Source organism: Camelina sativa, chromosome 7, assembly GCF_000633955.1.
Source record: "Camelina sativa cultivar DH55 chromosome 7, Cs, whole genome shotgun sequence".
NCBI classification, from domain to species: domain Eukaryota; kingdom Viridiplantae; phylum Streptophyta; class Magnoliopsida; order Brassicales; family Brassicaceae; genus Camelina; species Camelina sativa.
The window spans coordinates 1,364,984-1,382,590 of record NC_025691.1 but is presented as its reverse complement, the minus strand read 5'-3'; the positions used below and the strand labels follow the sequence as shown (position 1 = coordinate 1,382,590).

Sequence of the window (17,607 nt, the reverse complement as noted above, 5' to 3'; positions counted from 1 at the left end):
CTCTCTCTATTCATTATCGAGATAATATATACACATATACAAGCATGTTCTCCAAGTAAACCTTATACACATAAGGGAAGTGAATATTACATATTCTCCTGGCTATCAGATAGGACTTGGCAGATTGCTTTTGGATCGGGTTTTAAGTGTAATAGTGCGGTTTGGAGAGCTTTGAGAACTATTAATCCAGCCCAGGATAAGACTACTAATCCATGGATTGATGAGATTCATGAGTTTCCCGTTCCTGTGACATCTTCGTCGGAATCTCGATAGTTGTTTTTTCTCCATTTCCTTTTCTTTTCTCCATGTATATCTCCCAATCACATCGATCACCTCGTTAAGGATTAGGTGATATTATATATTGATCATGTATTTTTATTAAAGGATTATGTGATCTGGTTTCTCCCAATATGTTTGCATCGTGATAATATATCTATTTATAGATATATTTTTTCTGTTTTCGTGTTAACTTTAGTTTTTGTGAATTGTGATTATGACTTTTCATGTTGCACACGATGTAAAAACGTTTTTTCTTTTTTGAATCTAATTTAAGATATTTTCAAAAGAAAAAAAAAAGGATTATGACTTTTCGTATCTCACGAGTCACGACTAACTTATTTTAACGTAACATCAATCTCATGACTTAGTATATACTCAAAAGATTGAGAATAGTAATGTTTCATTACTTAACTAAAACCAATAATAAAAATAAAGAACGTGGCATAAGCCAGTTGAATACAGCAGCAGCGTGATAAACGCGGCAGGAGGGAACGTTCGTTCGTCGTCAAATAAACCGCGCGTTCCAACAGCTATGGAACAGGGAGCAACAAAGGAAATTACTCGTTTATTTCTTCTTCCTAGTTTCTAGGGCTGGGCAAAATAACCGATAACCAAATAACCGATCGAAACCGAACCGAAAAAAACCAAACCGAACCGAACCGAAATTTTTCAAATACCCGAATGGTTAGTAAAAATCTATATCCAAACTAACCGAAACCGAACCGAACCGAACCGACAATTAAATGGTTAACCGAAATATCCGAAAACCTAGAAGATATCAAATATTATATACTTAATATTATGCAAAACTATAAAATAAACTTAAAATATAAATTATTTCTAGATTTAAAACAATTAAATATTTTAAATAATCAATATATGTAAATGTTATTATTTTGAATTTACAAAGTTAAATACTATTTTGTAAAATTGAATCAATATTTTTCCCTTTTTTGTATTTTTGTTATTGTATATTTGGTTAATTTTGGTTATATTCGGTTAGTTTTGGTTATATTTGGTTTATTTGGTTAATGTTAATATAATTTATGTTAGTTATGGTTATTTATTTAAATAACCAAACTGAAACCGAACCGAAAGAAACTGAACCGAACCGAACCGAAATTTCAAAAATATCCAAATGGTTACTATATTACTATATCCAAAATAACCGAAACCGAATACAACCGAACCGAAACCGAATGGTTAACCGAATGCCCAGACCTACTAGTTTCTATTCAAATCTAATTATTCATTTAATTTATATATGTAACGTGCTGGTGGTTTTTCAACGAAATTGTTCTTTTTTCCTCAAGTCTAGCTCAAGATTTCCTAGCATATCTAACTACATATGTACTTTCGAAGTTTCACATTCCAAGTTTTAATTTTTTTCTTATATATAAATTTCACATATCATCTCATATATATTATTCACATATTTCTTCTAAATATAAATTATGAATTGTCAATATTTATCTCATATTATAGTGTAAAAGATTTACTTTATTTAGTCATGCTCAATATGGCCTTGATATTTTGTTGTTAACTGAGTCTTATATACATATCTAAATATTAATTAGAACTTACAATAGTATTAAAAATGCTTTTCTTGATGTTCAAAAAGCTAATTTGTGAGAAAAAAATACAAATGTGGAAATTCCCTTCTCAAAACGTTTATTTGAATGGAAACTATAGTCAGCTTTACACTAAATTGAACAAGAATGAATTGAATGTTTTTATTTGAATTGTTCAACTCATTTGAATATTTAGCGTACGACGATTTAATTAGTAAATGGAGTTTTGTTTTAAAAAGGTTAGAATTAAATTAGAAATTCAAATACGTATAGATTATTTAAACCAGCAAAAGAAGAAGATCTCAGATTGTCATCCTCTGCTCAATGGGGATGAACTATTTTCGTAGAGGGGATTATTGAAGACAAATAAAAAGTAGAAGTGTTTATTATATATCTGTATATACAGAATCTTGGCTTATTGAATAGAGAATCTAAAGGAATCAAAAAAAGAATTTCATAAAGCTGTATTTACCATCCGAATTCGTTTGTTGATAGGAGAAAGGAATCAACAAAAGAATTCCATCCTCACCAAAAAAATAAGTATTTGTCATGGTTTTTTTGGATCTTGGAATTTGTGGTTTTGATACTAGTGTGAAATTAATAGAAGATGTTTAGATAAACTAATCTGCAGCAGAGTACTGCTGAACATAACTGTAAGAAGCTTGGAGAGGAATCAACCAAATAATTAAATTAATGCCCTAATTTCAAAACGTTTTAAATTTGGTTTGTCGGTTATATAACGTTGAGAAAACTAATGTAAATCCAACTCACTAATAATAGAATAACCTATCGGAAAAATAGAAATAAATGAGTTTTTTTTTTAAAATTTTGTCCATCTACACCTTTTTTTTTTAAGTTTAATAAAATAGGTTTTAGAGCGTAAATAAATATCAATAATACCCTCAATTATATATTCAGATTAAATTTGTATATCAATTACATATTCAGATTAGATTTGTAGATATTTATTAAATGAAATTGGGATAATGGGTGCAAATTGAGACATTTGGTTTTAGTGTGTTTATGAAAAAAAAAAAAATAAGAAGGATAAAAAATAAAATAACTGATCGAAACCCTTATTTCGCCGTCTCTAACCGTCGTTTCTCTCCATCTTCGCCTTAGCCACCGCCGTCTCTCCTTCTTCACCATCCTCCGCCGTCTATCCTTCTTCACCATCTCACCATCTCACCATCTCTCCATCTCTCCATCTCTCCATCTTTCCATCTCTCCATCTCACCACATCTCCATCTTCACCATTGCTCCATCTCTCCATGAATTAGGTATGTAGATTTCTGGATTTTTTTTGGAAGTTGATTGTTATGATGTATTAGTTTCTCTTTAGATTATGTCAATTTGTTTACTCGATTTCAATTTTTGCATGTTGATTATTATGATTTCTTAGTTTCATAAGCTTATGTCAATTTTCTAAAACTTGATTTCATTCCACATTGCAAAGATAAAAAAAAATTACAAAAATTTCAATGATTTTACAAAAACTATAATTTAAATCATATGGGATTTGGGTTAGGATTTGGGATTTTTGATCTAAAACACACAGCTATAATAATCTCATTATTAGTTGTAACCAGTTTTGAGAGTAATAATATATTGATGAAGCCTTGTTTTAAACAATATCGACTTGGACTCAGGTACTCAGCTCTGTCTATATATCTAAAATTGATGGAAGTAAGCTTCAATTTCGTGAGTATTAGTTTTCTTGACTTGTAGTGAGTTTACTTGTTTAACAGATGCATCTACCACACTAGTGTCTTTTAATGAAATGATAAAGTCCGCTTAAGAGAGTTTTCTTCTTCCAATGTTATTATATTTATGATTCTCACACACTATCACCTGGTTCTGCATTATCTAATGATTTAGTTAGGCTGATGCTTTATATTGTAAGCCTTTTACACAAAATTCTCCACTTTTTTTACAGACTAATTAATCACATTTACAAATACTAAAATCAATTATTAGTTCAATTCTACTGGTCACGTTTTCTACTCAAAAAAAATGGTGAAATGATTTACAAATGCTTGCTTTGCTTATTCTCTTCTCTTATCTTAGATGCCAATTAATTCTATCTACTTCTAATTCAGAATTCTGTGTGTATTTAATTGCAAGCGCAATATGACATGGCTCTGCAATTGAGCCACAACTAGTAAGCGATTACAAGTTAGGTCAAACATGTTGTCTGTCGAAATTTGAATAAAACCTAAATCATAGTCTATTGCATTTTGTTACATATCAAAGTGTGACATGTATTACCGTTAGTCTAAAGAATTTTAGGGGACTGCCATTTGCTACTCTGCTTTCATGAGTTGATGTAGCTCTACTGGGCGTCTCTTCTCTATTCACCATACTCTCAAAACTGGTTACAACTAATAATCAGATTTTTTTTTATTCTTAAATCATACTTTTAGTAATATGTATTTTTTTGTTTTGGCTAATTCATACTAATTCATTTTTGTTTTATTTGGTAGGAATGGAAAAAGGTATCCTAAGCGGCTTATGGAAGATGGAAGTGATTTACAAGTTGGACAGATAAATAACTCATGTCGAATGTCTATTTTGAACAAAATCAAGAGCGCATTACCAGAGGAATATGAGATTGTGAAGGGTGATCCAGTTTTCGCAAGTATTTTTGCATTGTATGAGAATGGTCTTGGGTACTCATCTCGGTTGATACACAACATCATGTGTAGGCAGTTGGTGACTAAGCGAAGACATGAGTTGTGGTTTGTGTTCGGTAAGAAGCCGCTTAGATTCTCGATGCAAGAATTTCATGCAGTTACTGGGCTAAAGTTCAATGATGATTTTAGTGGTGATTCAGAGGAATGGACAGATGATAATGGGTTTTGGAGTAAATTGTTGAAGAGAGGTGGTATCATTACCATTCAAAGTTTGATGAAGACCCACCTTGAAGCAGCTCCATCTTGGGGAAAAATAGAAGATATGATTCGGTTTTGTGTATGTTTGTGTAATTGTTGGGTTGGTAGTGGCTAAGGATGAGAAGAAAGCTATACCACATTCATACATCAAGCTGGTCATGGATCTTGAGAAGGTTAGGAGTTATCCTTGGGGTCTTGTAGCTTTTGACTATTTAGTTAGCTCTATAATGGAAGCAAGAAAGAAACTGAAGAACCCCATAAGTTACATCCTCAATGGTTTCTCATACGCTCTTCAAGTTTGGGTTATGGAAGCCATTCCTGTCATTGGACAACTTATGGGAGAGAAGATTGACAAAGAGATTATAGTTGGCCGATGCTCTAATTGGAAAGGTGCTGCAAAAGTTTCATATGATGAGCTCCTCCTTGTAGAGAAATCAATTGGAAACAAGGTTAGTTGACTCTTTTTATTTTTTGAATATATTCGAATATGTTGAATTTTTTTTACTAATTGATAAACGAACATGAATGTATGTTGAATTGTTTTTTTTGTTTTGGTTTTGCCAGGGTGTTGTCTATCCATACATTTTCTCCACCGGAAACTTTGATGTATATGAGTCCATTGAATTTATAAGGAGTGATGAAATTAAAGATGGTGAAGTGGACAACTTGGATGTTTTGATCAGATCTGGTTATGATTTTGGAGATCATATTTGGGAGAGTGTTGAAGGATATGGTGTAGATGATGATAATATTGAGGATTTTGAAGAACAATCTCATACTGTTGGAGGGGATAATGAAGTTTTGGTGGAGAGTTGTGAGAAGCAAGCTAACACCCCAGAAGTGTCTAGCTTGAAGAAGAGGAAGAAGAAGCAAGTAGATTATGGAGCAGAGACACAGAAAAGGATGGTGCTATCTCAGCGAGCATCAACTTCACATTGTTCTTGTGGAGATGAAATGAAGCGGTTCTTTAAGGAATCGATTGACTCTTCTTTCAAGAGCTTCACAGAGACCTTTGGGGAACGATTGAGCACATTGGAGAATGATGTATCAGAAATCAAGGCCATGATATCTAGACCAGCAGAGGCGAATCCCAGACCAGCAGAAGCGAATCCCAGTCCATCGGAAGTGACTCACGGTCCACCACAAGTGAAGCCCAAAACTTCGGTACGTAAGAAATAGCTCAATGCCTTCATCGATCTAGTTACATTGTAATATTTGTGTGGTCTTCCCCTTTTGTTGTATTTTGTTTGTATGTGTTTGTTGTAAACTTATGTTTTGTAAACTTATGTGTTGTAAACTTTAACTTATGTGTTGAAAACTTTAACTTTAGCGTTGCATTTTTTTTATTTTTTACAGGTTGAAACAGTTGAATTTGATAATCTGTTTACTCCGTCTCTTGAGATAGACCTTAACCTAGACTCACAAGAGTTTTTGAAGAACACAATAGGACACTTATCTCAGAAGACCATTGTATCCGGATTTGATCCTACACAGAGTCCACGAAACGCAGGTATGAATGAACCAGATGCGGTGTTGACGTTCGTTGCTGATGATGTATGGAATGCTTTTGAAGATTGGAGTAGGCATCTCGAGTACGTTAGTAAATTATTTTTCTAATTAATTTACCAATTAATTTCTTCCTAATATTTTTTAACCTTACTATTGTTTACGTTTACAGAAACATTCAACTGGGTCCAACTTTACTTGATCGAAAATTGTTTGACCGAGTCATGATGGGCAACAAATGGCTTGGAAATGAAGTATGTATCATCTTTTAAAAAACCTTTTTAAATTCTTTAAGTTGGACAAACCTGATTTTGTTAACAATTAAATATTTTCAGGAAATGGATGCAATGATGTATATATTTCGGGAGCATACATCTTTAGGCCGCCTCGAGTTGGATCGTGTTGGTTTCATGAATTGTCAGTTTAGCATGACTATCAAAAGCGAGTACTTCAAGTTTAGATCGGCAGGACGAACCCACGCTTGGAATAAACATTTGTTAGGCTATGCCAAAGGTGAATTGCCATCTCATGGAAAGACAAAAAAAAGTTGGGCTGTAGATTTGGACAGAATTTATGCACCGGTCTTCATTAACGGTAATCATTGGATCTCAGTTTGCATTAACTTCATTGTAAGAACGGTTGAAGTCTTTGATTGTAATCAATACCACAACAGAAGACACGTTGAGTCATTCGCACATGTCATCCCTCTTCTTGTGAAGGAGATTCACAAAAAGATTGATGGGAAAGCTCCGTTGTTGACTCAGTACGAGATCATCGAGGTCCGTATGCCACCTAAATTAAATCGCTCAAATTGTGATTGTGGAGTTTATGCCCTGAAGTATATCGAGTGTCACATGCATAATCTACCTTTTGATTTGATTGACGATGTAAACATCAAATTTGCTCGTTTGAAGTTGGCAGTCGATCTTTGGATAGCAACAAAGGATCTTGTGCTAGTTAATCGAATGAAAACTTATGAGCCTCCAGTGTATGCTTCTGCGTTTGTAGACCTTGGCTAATTTTTAATGTCTTTACACTTTTATTTTTCATTAGTTGCCACGTTTTTTTTTAATTGATATTCTAATGTATTTTTAAATTGCTGAATCACAATGTAGAGACTCATGCCTTTTGAAATTTCTTGATGGTGTTATCTTTGAAAGAAACAAACAATACAAAGAGTCTTAAACAGTTCAGAAATTCATTGATGGTAAAGTCTGGAGAAGTCTGGTGAAGTCTGTGGATAAGTCTGGGGAAGTCTGGAGAAGTTTGTAGACAAATCTAGTGAAGTCTACAGACAAGTCTGGTGAAGTCTGTAGACAAGTCTGGAAAAGTCTGGTGAAGTTTGTAGACAAGTCTGGTGAAGTCTGTAGACAAGTCTGGAGAAGTTTGGTGAAATTTTCTACCATCTCCCACACCATCTCCTTCACCATCTCCTTCACCATCTCCTTACTGGATATGCAATATTTAAATCGTATATTTCTAATGAATTTTTATCTTCATACTGGATATGCACAAAAAAATGAAGAAATAAGCTCTAAAATCACATTAAACCAAAGAGATAGTTAACAAAACATGAAGAAAATCGAAGAAGAAAAAAATAGAAGTGATCAACGTAAACAACGTCTTTGCGTGATTATGAAGTAACACCAACTACCTGAAAACAAAAAGAGTACCGTAAATATAAATGAAATCCACTAAAAATTCAAAAACAAGAATCATAAGTTGATGCACAAACCATTGTTATATGACGATATCACATGTCGTTCTGTTATGCCCTTCTTTGCCACAACACCTACACTTATGTCTCTTTGACCCTTGTGAGTTTTGTGATGATTTTATCTTGTCTTCAGCGGATTCATATCTTCTTTTCCTGCGCCGTCCATGATGTCTTCTTGTTTCAGGTGGTCGAACTTTTGCATCTTCAACATGTTGTGGGACTCGCCATTCTTCTTCAGGACTACCTATTGGATTAATAGTTTCCTCATATTGCGATCTCCATGCGGTAGTGGTATACATATCATCAGCATAAGGATGTAGATCCTTGCCTATATCAAAATCCCCTTTTATAGCATGTCTACAAGGGAGTTTTCCTATGATGAACTTTCCACATGAACAGGTCCTTCTTTCTAAGTCAACAATGTAATCTACTCCATTACCTTTAACCTGCAACATGGATCTGCTCATCGGATAACCGTTCATGAATTTACTTTTTTCTATTCTTCTTGAAATCTTTTTCTCCACCTCAACGGTTAAAGGATCTTTTTGCTTTGCACTTAACTCTCTACTCTCATAAAACCAGCGTGTTATCATTTCTCTGATACTGTCTAACAAAGGAATTATTGGATACTCTCTGGGTGACCTCAAAGCTGCATTGATTGACTCAACCGCATTGTTGGTGTTAATGTCATATCTATAACCCGGAAAATGACAGCGAGCCCATTTTCTCACATCGGCTTCCTCTAGATAACTTCCAATAGCAGGACTAATATTTTTAATTAGCGCAAACTCTTTCTCAAACTCAGCAACTCTATAAGTTTTTGATGCTTTTGCAACCATACCAGCGAAACCTCTGCCCTTATTATATGTTATAACATTACTAATCAAGTGGTGGATGCAAATACCATGTTTAGCCAATGGGTAGATGTTTCCAATTTATTTAGCAATCGATGTATGTCTATCTGACACAAATGATAAACCTTTTTCATCAGCTATAACCATCTTAAGTTGCATAAAGAACCACTCCCATGAACAATCATTCTCAGAATCAGCAATTCCAAATGCGATTGGATACAAATTTGAGTTACCATCTACAGCTGTAGCAACTAGTAGAACTCCTTTGTACTTATTCTTCTAAAATGTTCCATCAACTACTATCACTTTCCGCATTGCCTTGTAGAACTCTCTTCTTGATTGACCAAAAGAAATAAATAGATATTTGAATCTTCCATCAAAGTCAATTTCGTGATTCGTGAACGTACCATGATTCACTTCTTGTAGCATGTGCAAGTATTTTGGTATCTTAGCATAACTTTTCTCAGGAATTCCTCTAACTTCGTTAACTGCATACTCCCGAGACTCCCAAGCTTGGTGATATGTTAGCTCGCAGCCGTACCTTGAACAAATGATATTAATTATATCAATCGGTTTAGGACCTTCCTTCACACCCTCATAGCTTTGCTTAATGAGATGTCCAATTGTTCTTGCAGATGGAGTCCTACAAAATGATTTTTTTTTTAAGGAGCACATGTATGGTTACCCACAAACTTGTTGATTTTGAAATATGTAGACGCTTGTAAACACTCAGCCTGGAGCCTCCAATTACAAGCACTCTCAATGCAGCGTATACACCACCATCTCTTATCAGATTTTGTAATCATGTAGTCGCAGTTTTATTTCATTGCATACATTTTCATAGTAGCCTATAAAGCTTCCTTACTGCTAAAATATTCGCCCTTCTTTACCATTGAATCTTCCAACTTTGAATCAGCAGCATCACCAAGATTAGCATGAGTAGGCTTTCTAATACAACACCAGTTGGCTTATGTGAATTCCTTGAAATAATAGCTACTAATTTTCCCAGATCAACTCCCACATCATCATCATCACCATCACTTGTATCATGTGGGTCATTATTCAGATCGAACTGGACTTTACTTCTATCATCATCAACTATTCCTTTGAACGTAACACACAACCGAATCATGTTTTTCCTTTTCAGATATGCAGATTCCTCTATCATTTGTCAATACAACGGGAGGAAAATCAACTTTAACCTTTGTGGGTAAATAACTGAATTCCATATCAAACATACTTTCAATTCTTCAAGAGACGTAGTGGATTGCAAAGTCAGCAATTTCGCACGTTTTTCTTCATCATCAATAAATCTCCACTCCTTGTTGGCACCCAATGTCCATACACCACAAGTAACATAGATTTGCATCATAAACAATTAAGTGAAATTTTCGTAGAAGGTGGAAGAGATAGTAAACACCCGATCATGATATCATAAGTTATGTCGAATGTCAATTTTTCCTGTTTTTGTGTTTCTTCTAAATAATTTATAATACACATTCTAAAATATATTAGAACATATCTAAACAATAAATACAGAATCGTAACCATAAATTACGATTATTTAAAAAATATTCACTTTCCTTATTTAGTTTATTTTCTTTCTATTTCTAGAGTATTCTAAGTTTTACAGATTATGAATTCTAAAATGTTTATGATATATATTCTACTTCTTTTAGTATACAGAGTAAAACGTAGAAAATATATTCTGAATTGATGTAGAATGAAGAAAAATGTAGAATACATATTCTTAATTTGGTAAAACATACAAAATTCAGTTTCTAAAGTTTTTAGAACAAATTTTCCCTCTAAACTTCGTAGAACATGTACAAACTGTAGAATGAATAATCTAAATGTTTCAGAACTTGAAAAAATCGTAGAAAGTCTTTTCTGAACAATTTAGACCAGAAATCATCAATTTACAAACTGATTTTTAACATTCAAAACATTAATTTTCAAAAAAAAATTTGTATAGTTGTATACTAACATGAGTTTACTGTTTGTTTTTTGGTTTAAACTTTTAAAAACTTCATTATATCTGTTAGTATGAGCATTTCCGTCATAATTGACAATCTTAAAAAAAACAGTATATATAAACAAATATTTGGAAAAAACTCTTTTATTTCTAATTTTCCCATAACCTAACACTTAATAGTCTTCTTATCCGATATAAGAAACCCAACCTTTCGCCTTCTAACCCTAGTTTACTGTTTTCTTCTGAGTCACTCCGTCGAAACGAAACGAAACTTGTCGATGGACAGAAATATCCCAATGGGACGTGGAGGATTTCCCAAACCCAAAGGGTCTCGATCCTTTCTCGATCAAAACAGAACATCAAATCAGCTCTTGCGAACAACGGTTACGATGGTGAGGTGTCTTCAATATGGGCTTATGTTCTTGATAAGAAAACGTTTACTGATGATGATAAATATCTTGATGCCGGAATCACTCTTCTTTTTTTTTCTTTTTACTTATATATGTCTGATCTAATCTATGTTTCCGTTTGATATATGTAGTTCCAGGGGATAAATATGCAACTATGCAAGACTTAGTGGGATGTTTATTGGACATTCTTTTTTGGGCACTGGACAATCCTGACCAGTGTGATAGGGGGCCAAATTTGGTGGTAATCTCAAAAAACATCAAAGAAGAAACCGACTTCATCCGTATTCTTGAAGCTTTGAGAGATAGGTCTTTCAATGTTTTCTTAGCACAGCCTGATAAGGTCCAACCAGGAGTGCTACGTCCTCTGGTAAACTCAGTATGCCATCTGGAGAAAAGCCTATCGACCAAACTCCAATCTTACAACGTCTTAAGCTCTGTTTTGGGTCCTAACATTGCATTCTCCATTGCGTGTCTATAAAAGAATGCTTGATGATTTCATTAGAGGACACATGTAACTGTTATCAATTCCAGTGTATGATAGATGAATATATAGTTAGCTCTTACATCAAAATCAAAGTTTGCTAATCCAGACAGAGCCTAGATTCCAAATGCATATTAAAACCCTCTGTTCCAAAATCAAACACTTGAGCAACAATAATCTTACAATAGCAACAAAATGTCACTTTTTACTTGTATTCTAATTGTGTTTGGTATGCTCAATAGATGTTATGTTATCATGGACTCAATACTAAGAAAATCTATAATTGGAGAAAATTAGTTGAGAATTTGATGAGACATTTGAAAGTTGTTGCTGATTTGAGTCTGAGCATTTACAAGGATATGTTCTTTAGAAACCCTTGCAATGAACATGTGATAGATGCTAATGGAAGCAGGTGAATACATTTTGAGCAGCAGCGAGTGACCATTTAATAGAAGACGTGTATGTGAGAATGTTGTCGCTTAAGGACTGAGCTCACTATCAATTCAAACATGCTTTTCTTCTGTACTTCTCTCTCACAGGCTGTGAATATTAAAGGAGAAACGGCACAATGGTGTCCTGTGTGACACATCTGATGCACTATTTTAGTGATTGCAGACTACACAATAACCTTTTAATGAATATTTTAGTGGTCTTGATCTTTTAATTACAGCTTGATGAATGAGTTGATTTCGTGTAAGAAAGAAGTAGGTAAGGTGCACCAAATGTGAGCCTTTCTAATTTTCCCCACTCTGTTTCTTCCTTGTAAGTCACCAGGTTTCAAAAGATCCTCCTTGGTGTTCTTGATGGAAACACCGGCGTAATAATGCTTCCACAAGCTAGAGGATCCAATCGAGAACCGTGACGAGGCTTTTTTTTGTAAGCAATATTCGCCTGTGGCCTAAACCAGGTTCCCGGATGCTCTTCCATAGATCTATTCCTCCAAGGCTCCAACACAAACTGCTTTCATTCCTGAATCTATGTCAAACCACTGCAGTTGATTCCTTCAGACAGAGACCTTACCTTGTCATGCTCTACTAAATGCGGGTGCAAGTTTCTTCTTAGTGTTGTATAAAGTGACTACATATGACAAGTAGTAATGCTTATTACATATATCCCAAGGCTAAACTCTGTATACAGAATCTTTATTTTATTGAATAGAGAACATAAACAATCAACATAGAGCTTATAAGAAGAAGATCTCTGAGCAATTCAAAAAGCTTAAAGCTTAGAGATGGGAGAATGGTATAAAGTAGCACGAGATAGATAAGTGACTTTCATGGTCTCCTTGATCTTGAACTCAACAGTCACCACCGACAGATTCCTCCCAGTCCTCACCACCGATGCCTCCACAACCAATTCAGACTGCAAAATCTCTCTCACACAAATTAAGCTTCTTCTCTGATTCAAAGGTCCAAAAATCTTAAAAGAAAACGAGGAATGAATGAGCTTACCGAGATAGGAGCAGAAGAGAGATAAGACGTACTCAATTCACCAAGGAAGAGATGTTTATCTTTAGAGACAACAGTTTTCACACAAGCCATAGCTACTCTCTCTGCAATTGATGCCACTGCTCCTCCATGTAACCCATTAAAGAAATTCTAATAATTCACAACAAAACCCCAAATCAAAGATCGAAACTTTATATTTCACAAAAAAAAAAAAAAAAACAGAAAAAGATCGAAACTTTACGAAACCCATTTGATTCAATTGAAACAAAAACAGAGAGAAGAAGAAGATAATTACGGATAAGGAAGGTGTGACAATGACGGAGCAAGAGACACGGCCGCGTGAGATGGAGAGAGCTTTGGTGTTGCTTTGAAATAAGATTGAGAAAAAGTCGGATTCGGTGAAATCGTTGACAGATGAGTCAGGGGCGATTGCTTTGAAGAAATCAGCAACCATCAATACACTATTTGGATCGATCTCTTTGGATGCCGTCGTCGCCTCCGATGACACCGGAGGAGTCGGCATCGTCGTGTCGGTGGTTCCGGTCCCAGTTTCTCGGAATTTTTCCCACTTCATTTTTTTTTTAACCTTTTATCTGATTTTTCCAAATTGATTATTATTTTTTTCGTTCGTACAATGTTAAATTTTTTTTTTTGCTCTTTTGTAATCAAACCTTTTCCTATTTTTAGAAAGTTATTACCAGTAAGAAAAAATTAAGCTTATGTGTATAAAACTACAGCCACATTTTTTCTTTTTTGGTGACCGATTTATTAGTTTCTCATTATCTTTTTTTTTAAAATAATTTAAAAATAAAAATATACTCCATAAAATATTCAACTGAATTTACGATCAATTGGTGAAAAGAAAGTTTTTAAAAAAAAAATATGAGCATATGGCTTGTAATAATACACATTTACGATATATCCAACTTATATTATTTATTATATTTATATATACTGTTTTTTCGAGAAAAATATTTTGCTATTAAAATGAAGAAAGAAAAAAATACAAAAATAAAAATAAAAAACCAGCCTGACTTTAGTTTTGTTAGGCCGAGGCCCAAATATGAAAAGGGACGAGCTCAGTACAAGTCTGGTGACTACTAAGACAAAAGAACATAGTCGAATGCGAGAGTAGAGAGTTAACGCTAATTTGTCTAAAATTTACACATCATTCAATCATGAATTTTAAAAAAGAGAAATACTCTAGAATGGTACTACTTTAGGTTTTTCTTCCAAATATAGCAAGCATGCTTAAATATTCCTAATCTAGCATTTTTGAAATTATTTTTATTTATACAATTATTATTATATATAATTATTATTATTTTCTACCGTATGCTTCATCTTCAACAATATCTCAGAAAAGCCCCATGTTCGATTCACCGTCGTACTCCACCGCTTTTGTCGATTCCATCACCGGCCGGAGTATCTCCTTCTTCATCGTAACCATTTCTTCAACCTCCACTGCCGGAACGATTTGCTTGTTCGAATCACCATCATCTTCCACCACTTTCTCGTCAGAGATGGTTACGATAACAGCGGAGGAAGAAGAGGTATATCGATTGTAGAGATCTGGTAGACTAGTACGGCTGTTACGGCGGAGCGAATCCATATGGCGATGGATGAAGATGAATCATTTAAAACAGAGTGTGGCGAGGTCAGTTAACATGTAGATCTGTTTTTTCAAATACTTAGAACGCTTGTTCGATTCGTCTCTGATTCTTCTCAGCAAGTTTATGATGTGATGTGAAAAAGATTCAGAGTGTGTTTGATTTTGATAGTGAAGAAGTTGTGATTTTGCTTCATCTAATAGCTATGAATGATCCAATTTTACATTCTTTTTTGGTCTTTAATTGTTTCAATTCAAATGGAAAAATTAGTTGATAGAATTAATGTGATGTATTAGCTTGGTTCTCTTGCTGTGATAATTATTGAAATAAGATGATTATTACAGATGAAGGTTGTGTTGCTCCAATGTTAAAGTTTTTAAAGGAGAGTTCATTTGCAAAAGGGCAAATCATGGTGGCTACGGTGTTAGTGTTAACGTCTTGTGATAATGAACTTGGTGTTCTAATAATTGTTCATGTTCTGGATGATTCTTCAGTTAGAGTTCAGATTCAAGGTAGCTATGAATAATTTAAAAGTCATGAGTTGTGAAAATTGAATTCACGAACTGATCATGTTGTTGAATAAGGTTTTCAGCTCTAAACTCAAATGATTGATGATATATGATGACAAATATTTCAAGAACAAAGTAGAGAATTGATGATGAAGATGGAAAAATGGGCACTTGAGTGGAAGCTTGAGTTCATGTCATTATAGAAGACCTTCCTAAAATTCAAGAATGTCTTCCTAAAACCTATGGAATCCTTCCTGTTTTTTTTTTTTTAAATGTGTTTTAAATCTCTTTATATGTGTTTTGTCTTATTGTATCACATACTATTCCATTAGTGATGTATAATGATTTGATTTTGTGCATATATTTGTGTTTTACAATAAAGGTAGCAAATAGTAATAACTAGCATGATGTTTCATGAAATTAGGCTATTGTTCATGATTTGATGGATATTGAATTCACATAGATCGATGTATTCATATTGATCCAGGTGAATCAAATTGTTTGGTCCGATTCAAGCAAGTGTTCCTGAATTGCATAAAATCCTTCCCAAATTTCATATAACCTTTCCCGAAATTCAATCACAGTTAAAATAAAGTGCTAACATATGATGCAGAAACATCATACAAGTACGAAAACAACCTAAAAGGTTTGACAAGCATCATACAGGTCTAAAAATAGAGAAAATAAAACTGAATCAAGGAACATAATCCTACAAATTGTCAACACACACCTCAATATGTGAAAGAATATTCCATTAGTGAAGGGTAATGATATCATTTTTGTGCATATCTGGGTGTTTACCAATATCTAAGTTTTTTATGAAGGTCAACCTTCTTAAGTTCATCATGAAATCCAAACTTTTTATGAAGATCATCCTGAAATTCAAGAAATATTTTCTAAATTTCGTGAATTCCTTCCTAAATTTCCGAGGAGTGTTGGACGATGGATGTTGGGTGCTGATTTTTCAAGTTACAAGAACATGAGAAGGGATTATGCGAGGTATCAACAAAACTCAATATGGTAGCGTGTATGCTCCTTTTTTTTTGTTTTTTTTCCTTTTAATGAAAGTCTTCCTTAAATTTAAGACATCCTTTCTAAATTTCTTGTAATTCTTCCTGAATGTTTGATTGAGAATATTTTTATATGCTTACTGATGAAAATGTAGCTACCAATCCAAATATTTAATACAAAGCCTTCTTGAGTATGTTTTAAAATAAGTTTTATGGTGAAAACCATCCAAATTAGCTTTATTATCCAAAATCCCAATGAAAACAAACACCATATGAAAACATCATTTGATACATCTAAAGCCCCCATCTTGACCACTACAACATCACAAGTAAACAAACGCCACACATGGTGTTTATGAACCACCATTGATACATCTAAAGCCCACATCTTCTCCAATCTTTTATATAAAAACACACACACACACACTTGTAAACTTTTAACTCATCCCCAAAGAATTAGAAAAAAGTAGCTTTGTTCAAAAGAACCCATCACAAATTTGAACAATTTCAATTTGGAATCTTTCTGGGAATAGGAAAAGATGAGAAGTTACCCACATCAAAGAAGAAAGACCTAGAAGAGGATTCTCTTTCATAGTCTAAAAAGCAAATTTATACCATCAACAATATCAAACTGCAACAATGACTTTTTTGGGAAGAAACTTTCTTCCACAAAACTCATCACTTCCTCTCCTCCACCAATGTATTTCTCTTTCACAAAAACCCTCGACCACAACACCTCTGCTGCCGCCGAAACATCACCACCATTGTCTCTTTCTCCGGCCATTAGATTTTGAAGCTCTTCTTTGAATCCCCATCCATCGACATATATCTCTCACATAGCACCACACCAAAATTCTCAATCGCAGCTCTCACCGTGTTACACGCCTCCATCGTCCGCCGCACAACGATGTCGTGTAAATCACAACACGATTTTCTCCGCCGTCGCAAAATCTCAGGCCTTCACTAATTTCGGATCTAATGGTTTCAAAACCTCTTAATCGTTCTTCGGATCTGTAAGGTTGGTTTGGAATCCTCGAAGAAGAAAGAGTGAGAGAGATAGCAATGTCACGATTTTGTTTTATTATAATTATGTTTTATTTTAATGATATATAAATTTGTGATAATTTTGGAACTTTTAAATATGTGTGCTAATCTTGGACTAAAAACTTAAATTGGTGCTATTTTTGTCAATTACCCTTTAAAAAATCTATTAAAATCCACTGTTATTCAACTGATGATTTAAAAATTTACTTTAAAATCCACTGTTATTCCAAACAGTTTGTGGATTTGGATTTTAATAAGTTTTAAGGATTCTGGAGGAATTTAGAGGATTTGTTTAGTTAAAA

General features: G+C 33.9%; 1 protein-coding gene across 1 annotated transcript; it reads right to left on the bottom strand.

Moving 5' to 3' along the window:
• LOC104699782 lies at positions 12,724 to 13,757 on the bottom strand. The gene is made up of 3 exons (XM_010415144.2): positions 13,428 to 13,757; positions 13,136 to 13,282; positions 12,724 to 13,046 (listed from the first exon to the last, which is right to left on the bottom strand). The coding sequence occupies exons 1-3, from the start codon at positions 13,704 to 13,706 to the stop codon at positions 12,903 to 12,905; spliced, it is 570 nt and encodes a 189-aa protein (XP_010413446.1). The 5' UTR covers positions 13,707 to 13,757; the 3' UTR covers positions 12,724 to 12,902.

What these genes read in the sequence shown, in the direction of transcription:
- LOC104699782 (XM_010415144.2), bottom strand. Translation starts at nt 13,706, where the DNA reads ATGAAGTGGGAAAAATTCCGAGAAACTGGGACCGGAACCACCGACACG. An exon ending in TTGTCACACCTTCCTTATCC is followed by an intron (nt 13,283 to 13,427) that starts GTAATTATCTTC and finishes GTGAATTATTAG; the next exon opens with AATTTCTTTAATGGGTTACA. An exon ending in TCTCTTCTGCTCCTATCTCG is followed by an intron (nt 13,047 to 13,135) that starts GTAAGCTCATTC and finishes GAGATTTTGCAG; the next exon opens with TCTGAATTGGTTGTGGAGGC.